Source organism: Mobula hypostoma, chromosome 12, assembly GCF_963921235.1.
Source record: "Mobula hypostoma chromosome 12, sMobHyp1.1, whole genome shotgun sequence".
In the NCBI taxonomy this organism is placed as follows: Eukaryota; Metazoa; Chordata; class Chondrichthyes; order Myliobatiformes; family Myliobatidae; genus Mobula; species Mobula hypostoma.
In genome coordinates this window covers 6,827,958-6,852,469 of record NC_086108.1, presented here as the reverse complement: position 1 = coordinate 6,852,469, position 24,512 = coordinate 6,827,958, and the positions used below count along the sequence as shown (strand labels likewise).

At 41.2% G+C, this 24,512-nt stretch overlaps 1 protein-coding gene across 5 annotated transcripts in view; it reads right to left on the bottom strand.

Moving 5' to 3' along the window:
* LOC134354591 (alpha-actinin-1-like) overlaps positions 1-24,512 on the bottom strand; it is a 156,392-nt gene that overhangs the window by 57,370 nt on the left and 74,510 nt on the right. For 3 of the 5 annotated variants that reach the window (XM_063063567.1, XM_063063565.1, XM_063063563.1), the window contains exons 5-8: positions 20,939-21,026; positions 16,576-16,654; positions 14,663-14,744; positions 5,530-5,615 (exon numbers count right to left, since the gene is read on the bottom strand). In XM_063063567.1, the coding sequence (XP_062919637.1) occupies positions 5,530-5,615; positions 14,663-14,744; positions 16,576-16,654; positions 20,939-21,026 (335 nt within the window). Of the gene's footprint in view, positions 1-5,237; positions 5,324-5,529; positions 5,616-14,662; positions 14,745-16,575; positions 16,655-20,938; positions 21,027-24,512 lie in introns of all 5 variants that reach the window. The other 2 variants (XM_063063566.1, XM_063063564.1) reach the window with 1 other exon arrangement.

Here is a 24,512-nt window from a genome sequence, read left to right as displayed (position 1 = left end):
ACAACAGAGAGCGAAAATCAGTAAAGGGAGAATTCCTTTATACCTGTTACACCGCAAAACAAAAGTAAAGGCAGAACAAAAGCAGATGAGAGTGGGGTCATCACTAATGGAAACAAAGGGTCTACACAGGAAAAAAAAGACAGCAATGGATAACAGGCGAAAACAAGTTAGAGACTCTTGTCATAAAATTAAATGTAAAGAAACCATTTTAAAAATTCAATGCTATCCTTAGGGTTAACAAGATTGGAAATATGCACAGAATGACTTGAATTATTTCTTGAAGACATTGTTTTATTCTATAGATTAAAAAGTAGATGGGTGCAAATCAAATTTTGAAGCTCATTTTAAAATTATATCCTTCAAGTTGTCCTCAAGGAACTGCTGAGCATGCTGACAACTATTTGGAGAAATTTAATGAAGGCCAGGAAAAACTAACCACCTGTATGTATGGTTTTATTTATTATAGAGCTAACCATTTCTTACCCTGCTGAATCAGCATCCAATTGAATATGGTGTAAAATATAGGACTGAAGGATATCAATATACAGTGGATTCTAGTTAATTGGGACACACTGGAACCAGTAGGTTGTGACCCAATTAAGTGGCTGCCCCATTAGCCAAAGTTTCATGGAAATAGTTAAAAAGGTATAAAAAAGATAAGCTACCATTTAGCTAAGTAACAAATTATGTATTTAAATGAAACACAAAACAAATTAGAACACTATCAATATTTTTTTCACTGCCTGTTACACGCTGACATTCAGGACAGCAATGAAGGTCCTCCATCTCTGGACGGTGTTCAAGGCTTCCTTCATTGTGTCAGTAGATTCCTCTCAGTTTTCACTACTGTCAGTCATGCAAGTCCTGGGTGGAGGCTCAGGAATACCGCTGCATTCAGATGTAGGGTTCTTCATTGCAGTTTCTGTAACAGTTTTGCTTGACCAGTCAGGGTTGCTAGCCCTGAGCTGAACCCTTGAACCTGGAGGACCAGTGGACCACTCTTAGCATGTCCTCTACCCTCTGACCAGGTTGGCTTGAGTGAGCCTGTCAAGAGCCAAAGCATAAAGCCTTGACTGCGAACAACAGAGCTCTCCAGTTCACTCAGGCACGGAAGCCTCCAAACCATGACAAGGGTGATCCTCTTGGACAGGCAGTATTACTACAGTATGATAAACCTTGTAATGGTTACTGACAGAAGAATTCATCCAGTGTAAACTGCTGTGTTCTTCTGATTGACTGTAAATGAGCAAAATCAGCGCAGACATCTAGTGCAGATAATGGACTGCCTTCATACAATGCTTTTGACGATTACATCCATCATTGTAACATTCAAGATGATTGCCTTCCTGCATGAAGTAATATTGTAATCCAACAATAAATTACCTGGCATCTTGTGTAGTCACTAGCTCAGATTCAGATTTGCAAAACACAACATTTCTGTTTCCTGCATCTTCGAGCCCGAATGCTCAAAACTGCAGTGAGCAAAACAGTCCTGAATTGTCTTGCTGCTTATTTCTCACCAATTATCACTAGCAAACTGTGCTGGTAACTGGTTAACTCCAAGGCAGAGCTTAGGAGGGTTAATGGCACTTAACGGCGGTTTCTTTGTTTGCATCTTCAGAAACAGCTCTATTTCCACTGTTAATATCTTTACTTTTCCTTTTCAGGGTTCTTTTGAAGACCCTGACCTGGAGTTACACGCAGGCTTCGGTTCTTTGCGGGAATGGGACCCATTCTCGGGGTTCCACGACTGGCCGTTATTCGACATGCCAAGGGTTTGGCCTGAGAGTCTCGCTCATGTTTGGAAGCCTACGATTTCGGGGTAAATCGAGGGTCGGTGTCACAGCAGGAGACTCGTGTGTCGTCGGAGAGGCTGGAAAATCTTTCTCTGTGGGCCCGAAGTCTTCACAATCTTCGGACACAGAGCTCGAAAAGAGCGACGAAACGGACTTTTAACATTGTAAACCAGCGGGTTGCTGTTTTGTCTCCCCCTCACTGTGAAAATGGGGGACACCTCCCTCTCCCTTGCCAGGGAGAGAGAGAACCTGTGGTTTGTCGAATGGCTGATGAAATTTGAAGCCTTTGTGGTAACTTTGGTCTGTGTCTTTGCTATTGCTTAGTAAACACTTGGGCTCCGTGACGGTACTGATGCGCCTTTTTTTTGCTGGTGGGGGGAGGGGGGATCATTGCTTGCTGCCGCTTACGTGCGGGGGGGGGCGCTGGGGGACTCTTTGGGGTTCTCACGTTTAACTGTCATTCATTCTTTGGGGCACTTCTCTGTTTTCGTGGATGTTTGTGAAGAAAAAGTATATCAGGATGTACATTTTATACATTTCTCTGACATTAAATTGGACCTTTGAACACTCCCTTAGCTGCTGAAGTCCTTTGCTTCAATTACTTTGAGAATGTGGGTTACCACTTTTGCGCAATACAACGGCTTTAAATTTTTTTAATGATTTCCGTATCTATCTACCAAGGATGTTGCACTGACAGACAGAAATTCCAGCTGGATGCTTCTCATTCCACATTAGAGTGTGCTGCACAATTATCAGAAGTAAAAGAATTTTGCTTGATTTCCTCTGTAGCTCAACAACAACTTCTTAAAAATTTCAGAAGTCATCCACACATTATTAGCATAGTACTCGAATGGTAAACTATCCAATCTTAGCTCCTTAAAGCACCTAAGTTTAACACTTCTAATAACCAGTTTCTTTATTTCAGTTGCTGACATATTTGCACAACACAGTTATGCAAAGAATTCCTTTCTTTTAACCTGCCAGTGTTCTGTGTTTGTATCATGGTACGATAAAAAAAAGGCCTGTTTCGTCAGCATGGTAGATATGATCTGCACAAAGTTTTTGAAGTTGGGGAATTTCATAGATCTCCGTATTTCTGCACTTGCAGTATCAGCACTACCTTTCTCGCTGTGTGCTTTCTTGAATTTATTGTGGTGCCTAAATTTCCATCAAGACAATCAATCGTCTGTTGCTTTAAAATCTTCATGACCCAGCTTCATGGCTAGCTTTTCAGACTTGTTTTTAACATTGGTTCCACTGACATGCACACCTCATCCAGCTACAATGGAAAACCATTGATTGATGGCCTCCAACATATAAATCCTTATCTTCACACTTCCGTTTTTGGTACATTCCCTGTTGTCCCTCGCGCATTGTCCATTCTTCTTGCAGTTTTTCTTGCTGATGCATCATGTGGGAAATCATAGATTTTAGCACTCCCATTACCTCTGGTAGCTGACGATGAGCGGTGTTTGGTCCAGTAGGGTTAATTTTTGGGTTAGTGTCAAATCTTTTCGTGGCATCGTGGCAAAAGTCTCAAATATTTTTGTTAAAAACAAAAATTTAAAAATCACTGCTTTTTGAGTTGGCAGCCGACGGCCCAAATGGATAAAAGTAATACAAGGAACACGCAACTGCTACAACTCTTCACTCTACGGACAGTGTAGTGTCTACTGGCCACAAGTACACGTGACTGTCTCTCTCCTGCCCTAATTGAGCAGCAGAGTGTCCCAAATAAAGGGAACTCCTGGCTACTTTCTCAACTAATTTTTGTTTTCTAAGAGTTACCTCAAATAAACAGCTGCCCCAATTAACCGATGATCAATTAACCAGAATCCACTGAATTAGAAAAACATTGACAAAGGAAGCTCAGTTTGTGTCCAAAATATGAGAAAAGACAACACTTAACTGGTGAAACACTCACTGGAAACCATCTCCATGTACAGCACAGTAGCGGTTAGCACAATGCTTTACAGTAACAGTGACCTGGGTTCAATTCTCGCTGCTGCCTGTAAGGAGTTCTACGCTCTCTCCATGACCATATTACTCCAAGTGCTCCAGTTTCCCCCCAGTTTCCAAAAATGGACCAGTTGGCAGGTTAATTGGTCATTGTGAATTGTCCTGTGATGAGGTTAGGGTTAAATTGGGGGATTGCTGAGTGGTGTGGCTTGAAGGGCCAGAGGGGCCTATTCTGAGCTGTATGTCAATACATAAATAAATAAATAACTGAAATTTGATTCCTTCCTTGAAAATCAAACTCGTTTTCTTAAGAACGTCATGCAGAGCAGTGTGCTAGAGTTCATCTCGTTCTGATTCTGACAAAGTAGATCAAACTTAATAGTTCAGTATTATGGTCATCCGCTCATAAAATTATTTCTAAGTATACTTCATAACTTTTTTCCCAGCACTACACAATATAAAGGTTAATATGAAATTTAGTTTTCTGGAATTATGATTTGTAATCCTGAACATGGGGAAATAATAAGCTTCCAAATGTAAACTGCAGATACATAGCAAAAATTCAAGTACTGAGATTCTAGTTAAAAGTTTGGAAATTGGGACAAAGTAGTGAAAGACTATTTCAACAAGCCAGTAGAGTAGCTGGAAAGACATGCAGACAACATCAATAAATTCAGATGTACTGCTGTACAAAGGGAAAGATAAAGAGGACAAGGGTTGGCTTGAGGTAGTCAATGGGCTTAGCTCAAAATATTCCCGCTTTAGAACAGTTCAATTGCATATAATAACAGCAAGCTAACTTACACTCAGTGGCCACTTTACTGGGTACACCTGCTCATTATTATCTAATGTAACAATCATGTAACAGCAACTTGATGTATAAAAGCACGCAGACATGGTCAAGAGGGTCAGGTGTTGTTCAGACGACACATCAGAATGGGGAAGAAGTATGATCTAAGTGACTTTGACTGTGGAATGATTGTTGGTGCCAGACAAGGCGGTTTGAGCATTTCAGAAGCTGCTGATCTCCTGGTATTTTTACACACAGCAGTCTCTGTAGTCTATAGAGAAAAAATATCCAGTGAGTGGCAGATCTGTGGGCGAAAGCACCTTGCTAATGAGGAAGATCAGAGGGGAATGGCCAGACTGGTTCAAGATTACAGTAACTCAAATAAACCACATGCTTCAACAGTGGGGTGCAGAAGAGCTTCTTTGAACACATAGCACGTTGAACTTCAAAGTGGGTGGGCTACAGCAGCAGAAGACCATACCGGATTCCACCAGTTACCTAATACAGTGGTCAATGAGTGTATATGCGTACTACATAACCTTAAAAGTGACACTAGTCAACCTATAGAAAATATATTTGCACCATATACAAAGAAATATCAAGTGTGTATCACCTCACAATAAGATACGAGCACCGCAGAAGACCAAAAGCACGCAGGCAGAGAGAATGCTTGCATGAGGGCAAGAGCTCACCTTTTGAGCACCCGAGAAGGCATGGTAGTAGCAGGAAACGTAAGTCATAATAGCCTTTTCGTCTGGCCTGAGAGTGCCTACAATATCTGTGCAGAGAGAAAGTCAGCAGAGTAAGGTTGCATCATGCCACAAGCAGAAAAAAAAACTAGTACTCTCATCGTACGGTATATGCAAGAGCACAGGGGGCAGCATCATGCCTGGAACCAGGAAATTTTAATATCTGAAGGATAGCTGAAAGAGAAGCGTGAGATCAGTGCTGCAGGAAGAAGGGGGCTCCTTGATGACATGGTACCTTCTGCGCTCCTGAAAAGGCATGGTAGAAGCAGGAGACATAGGTCATGATAGCCTTCTCGTCAGGACGGGCAGTGTTCACAATGTCTGTGGGTAAACAGAATTATTAGAGGCTTCTAAATCAACATCTAGCACAGGTTATTAAATACTTGCATGCTTTTATCCACAGAGCAATCAAAATGTACAAATCTTACCATCAAGACACTTTCGATTTCATCGAAGGTAAATGCAAATTGGCACACTTACAACGTTCTACCCCACAAATCTATTTGGGGCCCACAAAATGTTCTATAAATACATGCAAAACAGCTGCATTTTCCATGACCAAAAAAGTACAACATACTGATGAAAAATTAACAAGTGATACACCGGACTCTATAACTGAAACTGATTGACAATGTTAGTTATGACCAAAGTAAAAATGGCTGGAGTCACTTAGCACTTTAGTGTAAGAGTCTTATTAGGTGCATCGAGAATCAAACTTACAAAAATTAGCGAAAATAATGAAAAGAAAACTTCCAATAATACAGCTACCAGAAAACACAATAATAGCTCTGTACTTATTCTTGTTCAGTGTGAACTGTTGGTGGCCCCCATCGCTCTCCCTTACCAACAATCAGCTCCTTTTCTTTACACCAGGACATACAGCACTGCACCCACAAAGTTAACTTAAGACTACATATGAATTAGAATATGATGCATCCCACAATGCAGTTATAATCATATTACAAAATAAACAGAACTATCTACCTTAAATACAGTGTGCAAACAACATATACGTACTTACACAGCTCCATCACTACAGAAATGGAATATTCCACCTTGCAGTCGGAAAAGGCAGCATATCAAGACAACCTGAGCCCATCAGCTCAGTTTAGGGCCCATTGTGAGAGTGTATGGGGACAGACATTGAAGTACTTGCACTCAGCAGAATGACAAGATTGTATGCATGTGCGTGTGCGTTTCAGCATGTGGGTCCATCTGCGTGTAGTGTGCTTACCGAGTGCTATCAGTCACAGACACCAAGGCATTAGGTTTTCAGAACACTTTTGTCAAAAGGCATAAACTGCCATTGTGTATCTAAATCTATAAACATTGTGCAAAATATCTACCAATATGTACTCTGCAGTACTTTCTGCTTTCTACAGGAATTGAAGGGAAATTTTCATTAATTAAGTTTGTTTAATCTAAACTCTAAAGCCTCTAGTATAATAGATCCCAATTAGATTAATGACAAAATTAATTTAACAAAACAAGAAGAATTTTGCAGGTGCACCAAGACATTAGTACTTCAAATATTGTCTACTGACACTTTAAATCATTGGTCATCTATTAAATTCACCCACATTAAAAAAAAATTATGTTGGAACAAAAATTACATACTTAAATATATGGAAAAGGAATAACTGACCTGGACAAAAATATACAATTATACCCAAAACTGTTGCACCACTCAGTGAGTTGTGCGTTTGTTATGTGCTGTGACGTATGATGTGGGCAATCATGGTCTTTCCATGACCATGATTGTTCTTGGCAATTTTTTGTACAGAAGTGGCTTGCTTTTGCCTTCTTCTAGGCAGTGTCTTTACAAGATGGATGGCCCTAGTGATAATCAATACTCTTCGGAGATTATCTCCCTGGCATCAGTGGTCACATAACCAGGACTTGTGATATGCACCAGCTGCAGGTGCTACACCTGCCCAAGGGTGACCTGCAGGCTAGCGAAGGGAAGGAGCACCTCACACCTCCTTTGGTAGGGAAGATTCTGCATCCCACTACTCCACTGAGTGAAAAGGTCCACTTAAAAATAGGAAGTGCCAGAAACACTCAGTATCTGTGGAAAATGTTTCTGAACTATGAAGGAGAAGAAAAAAATACTAGGTGACATGAGGGGAGCAGAAAGGATGAAGCCAAAGGTATGAATCGGAGAGATTTGTTTAAGGTGAGTGGAGAAACGTTTAGGGGAGGCATCAGTAGTTTTTCTTTTAAATACGGAGAAAGGAGGGTGGCTGGTACATACTGCTAGGATGGTGGTACAGCCTGATACAACAGTGATGTTTAAGAAAAATGAAGGGCTATGGACTACATTGGAGGGAAAGATTACATTGGTTGTGGAGTAGGTGTGAACAACCTGGGACAACATTGTGGCTCGAAGGGTTGGGACATTGTTTCATTTGGCCATATACGTGCATATGGTTGAAAGACAATAAACTTGAACTATTTTACGTTTTAGGTCATTCTCCCACTTTTTCAGCAATATTGCATTCTCTTGACTTTCCCTAACAAAGTGTTTTCAACCTGACAAATTGACCATTTCTTTCCACAGATGTGAGCTTGACCTGCTGAACACTGCACTTTTAAAAACTTGAGAACACTAGCATCTAAAGTTTTCAAAGATTTTCACATTCACAAATTTGAGTCTATTCCAGTTTATAGACATTATTTATAAGCACATTTGCACAAACATGTAGAGTAAGATAAAACAAAAACAGAAATATGGAAGTTAACCTGCATTTTCTACAAATATCCAGGCATACAACATTACACAAGAATGAAACAGAAATGTATTACATCATAATTAAATAAGGAAAGAATAAACTCCTTTTAAATGTGGTTTAAAGAACTATAACTTAATTACATTATCAATTCTACTGGACTACAGCAACCTGCATCAAAAGCACAAATCTGTCCTGCCTTGGAGTCTCCAGACAGCTGTTTTTCACTTTTTTGCCTCAAAGATCCGAATAGTCCAGTGAGATCACCATTTGCAAATTCTGCCAATTAATGGGAAAATATAAACTCTATGCTTGGCTCTTGTAGCCACACCTGTTACAATTTCACTGAAAAGTTTGGGCCTTCCTGCTGTGGATTGAAGATTCATTATTTTGGCAATATAGATGAAAGGAGTGTGTTTTTTTTTTAAAAAATTAAACAGGAAACTGTGGTTTGAAATTATAAAATGTTGGAACAGCAGAACATCATGAAGGAAGTAAAAATAACGTTAAGCTTAACATCCACTTTCAATACAAAATCGCTTCCCAAAATTCTTACAGTTGAAAGCTAATTTAATGCAAACACCCACCACCCCAGCACTGATCCCTGCACGCCACAAGATTGCTGCAATGCCGTCAACAATGTAAAGTAGCTTTAGGTTTGCAGACGAGCTTAACAGTATTCAAATCAAACGGAAGTCAGCTTTCCCAGCCATACCCAAAAATCACGGACTCCAGAATGTCTTTACTTACAAAGGTCCAGGGGAAAAAAAAGCAGTTTCACATTCCAGTGGAACTCACGAGCCAAATCTCATCCTTGCCTGGCATCCAGGACTGCATTTCCACCTACTTAGGCAGAGTAACAGTTTGGCACAAACTAGATGGGCTGAAGGGCCTGTTTCTGTGCTGTAGTGCTCTGTAATTCTGCTAATCAAACATCGCACAATACTTTACAGTACAGACAACCCAGGTTCAATTCCCGTGCTGTCTGTAAAGTTCTTAATTTTCTACCCCACGACTGCATGGGTCTCCTCCAGGTGCTCCAGTTTCCTTCCACATTATAAACTGCCCATTGATTAGGCTTGGATTAAATTAGGGATTCAACCAACACACATCCAAGTTGCTGGTGAACGCAGCAGGCCAGGCAGCATCTGTAGGAAGAGGTGCAGTCGACGTTTCAGGCCGAGACCCTTCGTCAGGACGGTGTAGCTCATATGGCCTGTTCCCCATTGTAGCTCAATAAATAAATAAATAAACTGAGAGGAATCAATTATGAGTCTACTGGGGAAGTCACGTTCGGACTAAGTTAACATATGTATAGTGTATACACATGGACGATTTAAAAGCTGGGCAGATTGAAAAGGTCAGGGTGACAGGGCCAGCAGAGAGGGAGGGGCCAGTTCAGCTCCCTGCTCTGAGATTTACTCATCTCTGCGCTGAACTGAGGCAGTGGCCTGCGACTAACCGGCTCCTGAATCAGCTGCATTGATGACTTGTTTCGTGTCCACTGACTCACTTTCATGAGATTCATGGCACCAAAACAAAATCAAGCCTGGGACACTGAGACTGCAACAGGCAGTGATGTAACACAAAACATGGAAACGGCCTCATTCTATCCAAAACAGGGACACGTGATCAGTGCTTGTGCTCCATCTCTTCACAAAGGAGGGTGTCCTAGGTGTCTTGTGATTTGATTGATCTAAGTGCCAGGCTGACTTGGAAAGGTCAGGTAAGGACGAAACGGGGTAGTGGGGTCCAGAACCAGAGCATTTCAATTCAACAGGGCCCAGGTCCTAGAGTGAGTAACGACTCGATATTTGGATAATTTAAGCCCCAGACCAGATGGCTCAAAAAGGGAAGATATCAGAACCAAAGGCGAGGGTTTTGGCCATTACCAATCCCTGTTCCACAACGTTTACTCAGCTCTGTGCAGAACTGAGCTGCAGCCTGCTCCAGCTGCTCGGGGCCTCATATCTGTGGACTCCCTTTTGTTCTTTTATTGTTTTATTGTTTGCATGATTTGGTTTTTTCTCTCCTCTGCACATGAGTGCTTGTTTTTTTTTCAAAATTGGTTCTTTTGGGTGTCTTTGTTCTGTGGCTACCTGTAAGGAGGTGATTCTCAAGGTTGTATAAAGTATACATACTTTGATAATAAATGTACTTTGAACTTCATTTCCTTTTTGATCAGTTTGCTCCAACTACCAGAATTGATAAATACTAAAATCTGGGGGCGGGGAGGAATAGCTCACTAACTAAGTATAAGATTTTGCTACAGCTTTACCGTTCATTCAGTAAACAGAACAATTTAACCTTTTAGCATCACGTGTATACACTAGAACATGTTTGTAACAAGGAAACATCTGCCCCTTCTTCGCCTAATAGCATCCAATTCCTACACTAATGATGTTCACAGTTTGCTGAAGTCAGTTTAAAGAGCTTCCTGCAAGTGCTGGGATCAATAACTCAATTTCCGAAAAGATCCTTTTTGTGGAGTTGACTTGCTCCACAGGCTGCATTCAGAATGAAGGACCAAAATTATTAGACGAGCGGTCTTTCTGATGCAAGTAACAAAAGAATTTCAATGTCATTAGGCAAAGACAGATTAGAAGAATGGGCAAAGAAGCTGTAAATGGAATACAGTGTCGGAAGAATATGGTTGTGCACTTTGGAAGAAGAAATAAAAGCGTAGACTATTTTCTAAATGGAGAGAAAATTTTAAATTCTGAGGTGCAAAGGGTTTTGGGAAGTCCTTGTGCAGAATTCCTTAAAGGTTAATTTGCAGGTTGAGTCAGCAAATGCGATGTTGGCATACATTTCAAGAGGTCTAGAATATAAAAGCAAGGATGTAATGTTGAGGTTTTATAAAGCACTTGTGAGGCCTCACTTGGAGCATTGTGAGCAGTTTTGGGCCATTCACCTTCGGAAAGGATGTGCTGACACTGGAGAGAGTTCGAAGTTCACAAAAATGACTCCCGGATTGAATGGCTTGCCATATGAAGAGCGTTTGATGGCCCTGGGCCCGTATTCACTAGAATTCAGAAGACTGAGGGATGTGCTAATTGAAACCTATCCAAAGGTGAAAAGTCTCAACAGAGTGGACATGGAGAGGACAGCCCCTATGGTGGAAGAGTCCAGGACCAGACGACACAGCCTCAGAATAGAGGGGTGTCCATTTAGAACGGAGATGAGGAAGAAGTTCTTTAGCCAGAGAATCGTGAATATTTGGAATTCATTGCCATAGGTGGCTGTGGAAGGAGTTTTAGGTAAATTTACGGCAGAGGTTAATAGATTCTTGATTGGTCAGGGCATAAAGGGATACAGGGAGAAAGGCAGGAGATTGGGTCTGAGAGGAAAAAAATCAATTAGCCATGATGAAATGGCAGACAAGACTCGATGGGTCAAATGGCCTAATACTGCTCCTATATCTTATGGTCTTATGGCCAACTACCCTAATTCCTTAACAGCCATGTTTTTGCTCCACTAGTAACTGGATTGCATCTACAATCAGAAGTTTTTGTGAAATCCTCATTTTTATTGGTAGAAGTACACTGCAGACTGGCACAATAGCATAGTGGTTAGCACAAGCTCTTTATAGTGCCAGTGATCGCCAATCAGTGTTCAATGTCTGCCACTAAGGAGCTTGTATGTTCTCCCTGTGACCACGAAGGTTCCCTCTGGGTGTTCCGGTTTCCTCCCACATTCCTAAGACAAACCGGTCAGGGTTAGGGATAGTAAACTGTGGGCATGCTACATCTTTCTGGTTTCCTCCCAAATTCCAAAGACCAGAGTTAAGGTTAGGGTTAGGAAATTGTGGGCGTGCTATGTCGGCACTCGAAACATGGCAAAACCTGGGAGCTGATCCCAGCACAATCATCGTTGATCTGTTTTGACGCAAATGACACATTTTACTACATGTGACAAATAAAGCTAATCTTAAAAATCAGTCTCAACATCACAATCAAAGAGCCATAAGCAAGACCACTGCAATAATCTGGAGGTGACTTCTTAGAAACAGTGTCAACAATTCAAGGAAATGCCTAAATATTTTTGGCAGCGCTGCAGAGACAAGGCACATGTATACATACCTACTATCACCATAAATATAAGCCACATGGGACACAGACCTCACATCAGGAATAAGATGCAAGTCTCAGCTACTCACTTATCTGCTTGCTTGTATCAATTCATCAGAATGAGGAGGAAAATGCAACTGCCCCAGTGCAGTGGAATTGGGTTGAAAGAGAGAATAAATCAGCCAGGATGAAATGGCAGAGGAAACTCGATAGGCCGAATGGCCTAATTCTGCTCCTCCATCTCATGGTCTACATGGGGTGAGCAGAACAGGAACTATTGACCCCACAGATGATGATGACTGTGACGAGCTGGGTGGTCTTTAAAATTTGTGCCAGAAAACTTGTGCAAAGCAGCAGCCCAAGTTTGGGCTCAAGTTCAGGAGAGTGGCAGTCTACCTGGATGGAAGACTGCCTTTACTAGATCATCAAGGTGTTCAACTCATTTTGTGCAGGAGTACCCTTATGCAACAACTATGTTTTTCTTATTTTGTCCTGATGATGTAGGAAAAATATATTTTTTTAAAAGTGCTTGCTATTTGCACATTCCTCTCAAAGGACACTTCCCACCCACGTAAACTGGTTCCATTTCCTCCCTGTCTACCATTAATAGCTACCAGATTTCACTCATATTTTTTGCCTGTCTCTAAAAGAACAAAATTTGGAAAAGGTGCCAAGGCAGGGTCAGTGGCTCTGTCTTACAGACCAGAAGAGGGAAGAGGAAGAGGGGGGGAAAATTACCTCTTCTTCCATTCCCTCCTCTAGCTCCCTTCTTACCTCTTCTCCTCACTAACCTATCACCTCCCCTTGGTACTCTTCCTCCTCCCTTTTCCCCACTCTCCTCTCCAATCAGATTCATTCTTCTTCAGCCCTTTACTTTTTCCACTTACCACCTTACAGATTCTCACATATCCCCCTCCCCCAAGCACCTGGCTTTACTTAACACCTTCCAACCTGCACCCCTTCCCCTCCACCCACTTCTTATTCTGTTTTCTTCCCCCTTCCTTTCCAGTCCCGATGAAGGGTCTCAGCCTGAAACATCGACTGTTTACTCTTTTCCATAGATGCTGCCTGGCCTGCTGAGTTCCTTCAGCATTTTGTGTGTGTTGCTTTGGATTTCCAGTATCTGCAGGTTTTCTCATCTTTGAGATTCTTCAGATGCTGGAAATCCAGAGCCAAACGCACAAAATGCTGGAGGAACTCAGCAGGCCAGGCAACATCTATGGAAAACGGTAAACAGTTGACATTTTGGGCCGGAACCCTTCATTGGGACCTTCTGCAGAACCTCTTGTGTACGTCAAATTGTAATTCAAGTGTACAGCTCTACCTCGTGTCATAGGCCCCCTCCTTTTTTTTAATATATAAATGGAGTTGAAGCTGTCCTGAGACTCCCAGGAACCAATTTCATAATTATAATGAGGCAGCTAAGACCGTTGTTCTCATGGGAGTGTGGGAAAAGCAAGTGTTTGCAGGATCTGTAAGCTGTAATGACAGAGCAGGAAGTTGGAAGTCAAGGCTGGAACTTAACCGTAAAGGACAATACTGCCAAGTGAGAATTGCTTTTCATCAAAATCTTTCAGTAAATGCAAATACCATGAACGCAAACATATGGAATTTCATTGTGTTAAGAAACTCTATTATAGAAATAACTTCAGCAATTTAAATATTGTATGCTTCTCCTAGTTTCTGTTGTCTGTGATTCTACTTTTAAATATTTAAAAAAAACTTGGATTTGATTCGTGCTGAGACATTGGATCCTAACAAACCAAAAGCAAATGTTCACTGCACACAATGCTGTTGTAGCTGCAATCAGGATTAAGGTAAATACACCACCAAAAAGTATTTCTAATATGTATCAATTCAAAAATTGGGGCGGCAGGATCGCATAATGGTTAGCTCAAATCCTCACAGTAGAGCAACCTGGGATGTGGAGGCGGGGGTGTGGGGAGCGAGACTGGGGATTCAATAGCTACCCTCAAGATCTTGGTCATTATTTAAAATTTTAAATACATTACCCAAGTAGTAAAGGTTTAAAAATTAACTTCCTGCTACTTTTCTCACAAACCACTGCAGTTAAGAGGCTAATTACTCAAAGAGTAAACCTTCATACGAAAATTAGATTTTTAATCTAGATTTCTGCAGGAAAAAAAAACACTGGGTGGAGGGGTGCCAAGAAGCCCTCAAGAGCAACAAGCACGAAAAGGCCCATTAACTCTCCTGAAACTGTACTGAGACAACTATTTGCATTTCTGTAGCTGAGGCTCAAGTTCTTTCCGACATTCCCTACTGGTAAAAAGAATGTGAGTGGGCTGTCACTTGAGCATTTACACCAGCCTACAAAGCCTCTCTTGACAATAACCTGCTAGCGCAGAATTAAAATTTAGTGAATTCTACGGTGACAACTTCAGCCTTTATTTCCAAACACCCTGCAGTTAAAATTCAAAAGCCATCCAAAACTCTTATAAAAATAGAACAAGACCTAAGGAAGAATATTCTGTATTAGTAAACAAATTACAGCAAGCTTGTAAGTGGACACCAAGGATAGCCCCACCGCACAAAAAAAATCACTCACCTTCTGCGTCCAACATCTTAGGTATATCTAAATATTTCTCTGCCACTTCAAAGGCATTGTTCAGATTTGAGAGAGGATCGTCCTATCAGGATGAAAGAGGCGCCGAAAGGTCAAACAACCAACATTACAGATTACAGAAACACCTTTTTCCTCCATTTCAAACACAACCTTCAACATACATAAATTATAATTCAAGCCCAGAGCCATTAAACGCCTTTCAATCCTGGAATCGTTTTCATGAACCTGCTTTGAGTCCTCTACAATGTCAGCACATAAGGGGTCAAAATTCCTCATTGGTTATTATTCTATTATGGATTTATTGAACAGGCACACAACAAAATGAATTTCGGTGTTGTATATGGTGACATACAGTATATTCTTTGATCATAAGTTTACTTTTAACTTTTGAAATATTCCCAATTTGATATGCCTAATAGCAGTGGTCCCCAACCTCCGGGCCGTGGACAAATACATTGCCGCGAAGAACGCAGCGGTGTTGCGGTAGCTGGAATACACCCAGCACATCTTTGAGAAAAAAGCCGAAATAAACAAGCTAACTAATTAGGTGCCGCCAGAGATCTGCGCATCACCTGGGAACCTTCCAAGCTCCTTGTGGAATTTTCCTTTTCTGAGGGCATGTCAGTGCTCCCAAAAAAAAAATAATAATTTTGGAGATTTTTGGATTTTGGAATTTCAGATAAGGGGTACTCGACCTGTCCTGTAATCAAGAATTTGCAAATTCTAGACTTGTAACTAAAATTTAAATTTCAGAGCTATCACGGTTATCTGAACTCTTAATCCAAGCATCCAGATCCGCTAGAGTCATAGAAAACTACAGCACAGAAACAGGCCCTTTGGCCCAACTAGTCAATGCCAAGCCATTTAAACTGCCTACTCCCATCAACCTACACAGGGATCATAGCACTCCATATCTCTACTATCCATGTACCTATCCAAACTTCTCTGAAATGCTTAAATCAACCTTGCATGCACCACTTACACTGGCAGCTCATTCCACACTCTCACGACCCACAGAGTGAAGAAGTTTCCCCTCATGATCCACTTAAACTTTTCACCTTTCACCCTTAACCCATGACCTCCAGTTGTACTCTCACCCAACCTCAGTGGGAAAAGATGCTTGGCATTTACCCTATCTATACCCCTCATAATTTTGTATGACTCTCAAATCTACCTTCAATCTTCTGCGTTCCAACAGATAAAGTCCTACCCTATTCAATCTTTCCTTTTATCTCAGGCCCTCCAGACACGACAAAGTCCCTGTAAATTTGGTTTGTCACCTAAAACACTTGAAAACTTCTGCAGATGTACCATGGAGGAGAGCATTCTGACTGGCTGCATCTCTAACTGGTATTGAGGGGCGGGGGGGCGGGGAAGAGGGGTGCTACTGTACAGGATCGAAGAAAGCTCCATCATGGACACTAGCCTTCATAGCATCAAGGAGCAATGCCTCAGAAAGGTGCTGTTTATCATTAAGGACCCCACCACCCAGGACGTGTCCTGCTACCATCAAGGTGGAGGTACAGAAGCTTGAAGGCACATACTCAGTGATTCAGGAACAGCTTCTTCTCTGCCATCAGACTTCTAAATTGACATTGAACCCATAAACACTACCTCATTACTTTTTTTTAAATTTCTATTTTTGCACTACTTATTTTAATTAAATTATTTAATATACATATACACTTAGTGTAATTCACAGTTTTTTTTCCTATTATCATGTACGGCTGCCGCAGAGTTAACAAACTTCATGACATATACTGGTCATATAAAACATGATTCTTATTCTGATTCTGAATTGTTATAATTTGCACTTCTGCTGCACCTGTAACAAAGATACAAGTTATATGGAAGATTATAAAAATTAACACAATAAGGTTAAGCTTGCAACATACCTTCCTCAACTTGTCATAATCAATGAGTTCTGGCCTGTGTCTATGAATGAGGGCATTGAATGCCAGACCATCTTTCCAACTGCAAATAGAGTCCAAATTGGTAGTGGTGGTGATGGGGGTGGTGGGGAGGTGGGCAAGTAGGAAGAGGAGGAAAAAAGAGAGAGAGATATATATTATTTCTTACAATAAAACTACAAAATGTTGAGAAAAAATATTTTCTTAACATCTTGGCACATGTTAAAGCTATTCCAGTTCCAGAAATTGCTCAGAGTGCTCTACATCAAAGGAAAGAGAATGAAATTTAATGAATATTGTCTGTATGAATCCATTTACATTTAAGTGCATTTCCATTAAGCTCAGCATTTTCTGCGAACAGTTGTCCCTTGAACTTGACTTCTGGTTCAAAGCAGAACGCTAACTCATCTGAAGAGCCCATTGAAACATGCATGTAAATTTGATGACATTTTTTCATAGAGCTATCACCCAGGGGAAGATCCCTTTCAAAACAGCTCTGATATATGTGGCCCACACCACAACCACAGAACTGCTGCAAAAGAATACAAAATTATAAAACTCTGTAAAATATTGGCCATGCTAAAAGCTGAGATTTGTATTTTCAGATCTGTATTTTGTTTTTGCACCTGGTGAGTTAAGTCTGTGTGTACCCATTCTGTTAGAGCAATGGAAAAGTACAGGAGAGAAAATGGCTCCTCAATCTAGTCTCTCAGTAATTCAATAGAATTACAACAAAATAAAATGTTAAAGACTTGCAAGAGGACCACAATCTTGTCGTGGTTTGGAGGCCTGTGTGCCTCAATGACCTGGAGAGCTATGTTGGCTGGGGTCAGAGCCTTATGCTTTGGCTCTTGGTAGGATAGCCTGTGCCAAACTGGTCGAAGGCCGGAGGGCAAAGAGTGGACCACTGGTCCTCTGGGTTCGGGGGTTCAGCTCAGGCCTAACAACCCTGACTGGAAAAACAAAATTATGACAGAAACAGCAATGAAGCATCTTTCTACATCTGAGTGTGACGATATTCCTGAGTCTCCGCCCAGGACTTGCATGACTGACAGTAAACTGAGAGGAAGCTACTGACACGATGAAGGAAGTCGTGAACGCCACCAGAGATAGAGGACCTTCATTGCTGCACTGAACACTAGTGCAGTGATGGGCAGAAGAATAAAGAAGAAAATGTAATAGAAACCTGAAGCGGGTAACACAAGCTTCCATGACTCAATTGTATTAATATATTTTAGTTTAGAAATGAAGGCACGGGGAGCAGTTATAAAGCTCCTGAAAGGTAATAAAACCAAACTACAGAGGAGTACAAAAATCAGATTTGAAGTAACTGCGACAATTTCCAGTGGAGTTAAGAAACCAAATGGGTGATGTATTACAAGTGAAATATGGAAAGTCCATTTCCTTTAGTCAAAAAATGAGGAGTTGTAAATTTTAAATTTATTTTTATTTCACAATGGAATTTTCCCTATAGGCTGGTGCCTGGAGGGAAAAGTCAAGACAAGACTGCTACATCTTCAAGAAAAGTAAGGATAGGTGATTGGAGGCCCACAGAGATGCTAGCAAGGGGATTAGACTTGTTCTGAATTGTCGCAGGAATAAGCTCAATACCGTGGCCTCAGAAGTTGTAAACTTTCATGAACAGCCGAATTGAATTGAATTGGCTTTAATTACATACATCCTTCATAAACATGAGTAGTAAAAATCTGTATGTTACATCTCTAAATGTGCAATTTATAGTAATTTATAATAAATAGTATGTACAACAGGATAGTCAATGTAACACAGAAATGCAGCTGTGTCAGCACGAGTTAAGCAGTCTGATAGCCTGGTAGAAGAAGCTGTACTGCAGCCTATTGATCTTGGCTTTTATGTTGCAGTATTATTTCCTGGATGGAAGCAGCTAGAACAGTTTGTGGTTGGGGTAACTTGGGTCCCCAATGATCCTTCGGACCCTTGTCTTTGTAAGTGTCCTGAATAGTGGGAAGTTCACGTCTACAGATGCGCTGGGCTGTCCGCACCACTCTCTGCAGAGTCCTGCGATTGAGGAAGGTACAGTTCCCATACCAGGCAGTGATGCAGCCAGTCAGGATGCTCTCAATTGTGCCCCTGTAGAAAGTTCTTGGGATTTGGGGGCCCACACCAAACTTCTTCAACCATCTGAGGTGAAAGAGGCGCTGTTGTGTCTTTTTCACCACACAGCTGGTGTGTACAGACCACGTGAGATCCTCAGTGACGTTTATGCTGAGGAACTTAAAGCTGTTCACCCTCTCCACCCCAGATCCATTGATGTCAATAGGAGCTAGCCTAGGTGAATCAATTGCTGTAACTGCATGATCCAACCCATTAAATAATTACAGAACAACAAAATTCAATAGATGTTCTAAATAGCACTTTTGTAAAAAGCATTCAATTCAGTATCCGTATTAATCCACAATAAATCGTAAGAATTCAACTTATTTTTAGTAAATAAAATAATTTCAGATGATGGCAATGAGGAGCGAGATAGATCAGTGATATTGCAGCAAAAACCTTGCTCTCATTGGCAGTAAGACCAAGAGATTGTATGTGGACATGATGAAGGGAAAGGTGACAGAACAGACACGTCGTCATCTGGGGATCAGAAGTGCAGAGGGTGAGCAGTTTCAAATTCCTGGGTGTCAACATCTTTTAAGATCTATCCTGGGCCCAACATATTGATGCAATTGCAAAGAAGGTACGACAGTGACTATATTTCAATAGGAATTTGAGAAGATTTGGTATGACACCAAAGAATCTCGCAAATTTCTACAGATGTACTGTTGGAGGTACGGAGGTACAGAAAGTTGTAAACTCAGCCAACTCCATCATGGGCACTAGCCTCCCCAGCATCGAGGACACCTTCAAAATGTGATGCCTCAAAAAAAAATGTTGGAGGAACTCAGTAGGTCAGGCATCTATGGAAAAGAGCAAACAGTCAATGGTTCAGGCCAAGACCCTTCTTCAGGACTGAGGAAGGGGGAAGATGTCGAAATAAAAAGGTGGGGGAGGGGAAGGAGGCCAGCTGGAAGATGATTGGTGAAGCCAAGTGGATGGGAAAGATCAAAGGCTGGAGAAAAAGGAATCTGATAGGAGAAAAGAGTGGACCATAGGAGAAAGAGAAAGGTGAGAAGTTGTCAAAGGTCAAAGTGGGGAACATAGGTGAGGCAGAGGGTAGAAGTTGTTCACTGGAAGGAGAAATCGATGTTCATGCCATCAAGTTGGAGGCTACCCAGACGGAATACAAGATATTGCTCCTCCAATTATATAGTTGGATACCAAACTAAAAGTGACCAAAAGTGACCTGTGACATGTTCAATTGCAACTCACAGCAGATACTTTAAACAGATCCTTTGATTGAAATTTACACTGTCCACCTCAGAGGCAAAGTTTACAGAAATGCAAAATGAGCTTTGTGATAGTTTCAGATCCCCAAACAGTCCTCCCAGATGAGGCAACACTTCCAGTGTGAATCTGCTGGGGTCGTCTACAATGTTCAGTGTTTACGATGCGGCTGCCTCTGCATCGGTGAGATCCACCGTAAATTGGGGGAACTGTTTCGTCTAGCACCTCTGTTCCATCTGCCACAAGTGGAACTTCCCAGTGTCCAAGCAGTTTAATTCCCATTCCCATATGTTGGTCCATGGCCTCCTCTTGTGCCAAGATGAGGCCACCCTTGGGGTGGAGTAGCAACAACTTATATTGGAGTCTGGGGAGCCTCCAACCTGATTGCATGAATATCGAGTTCTCCTTCTGGTAATGTTTCCCCTCTCCTATTCCCCACTCTGGCTTCTTATCTATTCTCACCTGCCTATCACCTCCCTCCAGGTCCTCTCCTATCAGATTCCTTCCTCTCCAGCCTTTTACCTCTCCCACCCATGTAGCTTCACCTATCAACTTCCAGCAAGCTTCCTTCCCCTCCCCCCACCATTTTTATTCTGGTGTCTTCCTTTCGGTCCTGTTGGAGGGGCTCAACCCGAAACATCGACTGGTTATTCATTTCCATTGATGCTGCAATGCTTGCTGAGTTCCTCCAGCTTCTTGTGTGTGCGTGTGGCTTTAGATTTCCAGCAGAGGCAGACCTTTTCATGTTTATATATTGCATGAATTTGTTGCTATTCTGAAAATTCAGGGAACTCGAGCATTGAAATGTACATCAGCTGGATTATAAAATAACAACGGCTTTTAAAATTTTGCAGTAACATTAATAGCAGGATGCAAGTAACAGATACAACAAACAAAGGCTTTTATCTATCACTCTGGTTTAAGAGATCACATTCCTTCCTCCTTCCCTTCTCTCCCAAGCAATACATTATGCTAAACACATTACCTGATGTGGAAGTTCTGCACATTCACATTCTTGTATGGCGCAGTCTTCCTCTGGCACCACAGCAGCAATCCCTCCTTGGCAGATGTTTCTAAAAAGTGTATTCAGCAGCAGGAAACAACCATTAGAATTGCTAAGCCATTGTAAAATAGTCCAAAAATAATTAGACAATCAGCTTAAAATGAAATAGAGGTGTATTTTACAGGTTTGCAGTCGGCAACAAAACAGAGCTACTGTTCAGAACTACCCAGTTTCCAACTAATTTACATATGACATAGAATACTTCAAATTACAAACTGCCTAGTTAATGATCATTTCTTGTCAGCTTCATACTTAGGAACAATTTCAATACATTACTTAGTATGGAAAACATCCGTGTAGCAAAAAAAAGTATATTCTATGATAAAGGCTCTCATCCCAGTCCCCAGAGTTAATAAAAGTGAATATATAGACCAACATTTGTAATTGTACAGAAGAATTTTATTGCACTTTTATTCAGTAGAAAACTCGATATAGGAATATCAGTATTAAGCAAAGACTACACAGCCCCCTGTGGGTTTTCTTTTAAACTTCTAACAAGATGTGTATTAGTTATTTATTGAGACACAGTGCGGAACAGGCACTTCCGCCCCTTTGAGCTGCGCTGCCCAGCAATCCCCTGATTTCATCGTAGCATAATCACGAGACAATTTACAATGACCAATTAACCTACCAACTCGTATGTCTTTGCACTCCCTCAGATCGCCGATCACGGCGATGACGTACAGACTCCTTACAGGCAGAGATGGGAATTGAACCCATGTCGCCTGTACTGTAATGCTTAGTGCTAACCATTACACTACTGTGTCACCTCACTGAAATCATCAACCTACTTCCAATGTTTCAAATTATTAACTGTTGGAAACCACTCTTTTTAAAATAATACTTTTTATAAAACTTGTACTTTTTTTTGGTGTGTGCCTGCGTGCGTGCGAGTCTGTGCGTGTGCGTGTGTGTATCCGTGATGATGTCTTTTTCATGGCTTTTTACAAGGCGCGGAGTGACAGAGAGAGACTGTGTGGCGTGCCATTCTTCACACAGACATTTTCACAGTATTTTACTTTCATTTGACGAGGTCAAGTTGCGATCTTGACACTCAACCCGGCACGGATGGAAAGCGTACTCGGGAGCGGACCTGACTAGTTTTGAACCCGGGAACCTCCGCTCCCGGGGCCGGCGCCGATGTCGTTGCACCACCAGCTGGCCCGCCTTAGTACTTTTTAACAAACTCGAGTATTTTTCACACTCACTGGCAGAAAGCAGTATAGCAGCTTAACTAACGGTCTATTACCGTTCTCATTTTCCATTGGCTAAATATTACCCATATGATGTAGTTGTATTACAATTAACTAATTTATCTGTACGTAAGGTACTTCTCTTATCTATGAAAGCGATAGATTTTTCCAGAAACACCATTTTTTATTCCTTTGTCTTGCACCTCCTCCCCAGCATTAACTTCTCGCTTAATACTGTTTCTCAGCTCTTTATTTAGTTTGCTTTGTATTTTTGTTTGTACTCTAAAATAAACTGAAATCTTGAAATTAAGACTGCTCACCATTTTTTGGCTCCCCAAGGACCAGAAATTAAACAGAGATTCAACAGGAAGTTCCGACAGTAAAGGGGAAAATATTAACATCCTCCTTGTCAATAAGAATAGACTGACCATTTTATAGTTTTAAACACAAGAGATTCTGCAGATGCTGGAAATCCAAAGCAATGCACACAAAATTCTGGAGGAACTCAGCAAGTCAGGCAGCATCTATGGAGAGGAATGAACTGTCGATGTTTCAGAATGAGATGCCATCATCAGTAAATCAATCCTGATGAAGGATCTCAGCCCGAAATGTCGGCTGTTTATTCCTCTCCAAAGATGCTGCCTGACCTGCTAAGTTCCTCCAGAATTTTATGTCAGGTTTTTAAATCCTTTTTTCCCCCTAAAAAAAACAGGTTTTCCATCAACAACAATTCTGGTAAGAATCAAAAATCGCTGTGAATAAACGTGCCCAGTTCTGTCAAGCTGTGTTGACGCATTGCGACAAGATTTATTTCTATAACAAGACAAATTGAATTCCTGAGAATCTGTTGTACACATTATGCATGAATGAAAAATTCTAGTCCTTTCTTTGGCCTTTGAACTAATTGAAATGGTCAGTCTTACTGAAATAAAAGCTAACCAATTGTCCTCTTTTTGTCAATCAACCATGCACTCATGAATGAAGGGGATGGGAGGGAGGCGGGAAGAGGGAAAAATTAACATTCATATGGATTTTACGACATTTTATTTTAAAACTTAAGCTTTGTGAAACAAAATATTCAAATTTGAGAGTGTAAACTCATTTCTTCTGCAATTATTTAAGTATACTTTTTAACAAAATCATGCATTTTTCACTCACTGGAGGAAAGCAGTGTAACAGTGAAATTAACGGTTTATTGGCTTTCCCGATTTTTATTGGCTAAGAATTAACTACGCGACGTAGTTGTTTTAATTATGTACCCTAGTAACTAATTTATCTCTAAGGAATTTCTCTTATCTTGTCAATAAACATGATAGATTTTCCAGAAGCATCATCCTTTATCTTGCACTCCTAACATTGTTGCTCATTTCTTTATCTAGTTCGCTTAGTATTTGTATGTTTGTTTGTACTCTAAATAAACTGAAATCTTGGAATTAAGACTGCTTGCCATTTTGACTCCCAGAAGAATCAGAAATTAAACAGAGATCCAACAATAACTTAAAACAAGATTTTTAACTCTATACCAACACAAATTCAGCAACTAATCAGCAAGTTAAGCTATTACATCAAGCCATATAATTGAACAATCATTGTGTATTATTATATAGCATTTCTAAAGACAAACTATTGCAATATTCTGCCCCTGCCTTACAAGATTGGTCATTTATAAATTAAAATACAATCATAGTCAGTCTTGCAAAATGGGAATAGGAAGGTTTCCAATTTAAGTTCATCTGACATTGACCACAGTCCTTCTTCAATGAGATTCTACCACTAAGCACATCTCTCCCGCACCCCCTTTTCACAGGGATCGCTCCCTACACGAGTCCCTTATCCACTTGTCCCTCCCCACTGATATCTCTCCTAGCACTTATCCTACAAACAGAACCAAGTGCCACACCTACCCCTGCACCTCCTCCCTCACTACCATTCAGGCCCCCAAACAGTCCTTCCAGATGAGGCAACACTTCACCTGCGAGCCCGTTGGGGCCATCCACTCTATCCAGGGCTCCAGATGGGACCTCCTATATATCGGTGAGACCCAACGTAGATTGGGAGACCACTTTGCCGAACACCTATGCTCTGTCCACCAGAAGGAGAGGGATCTTCCTGTAGCCATCCATTTCAATTCCACTTCCCATCCCCATTCCAACATGTCAGTCCATAGCCTCCTCTACTATTGCACACTGAGGCCACACTGAGGTTGGAGAAGCAGCACATTGTATTCTGTCTGGATAGCCTTCAACCTGACGGCATGAATATCGACTTATTGAATTTCTGGTAATTCCCCCCGCCCCAATATT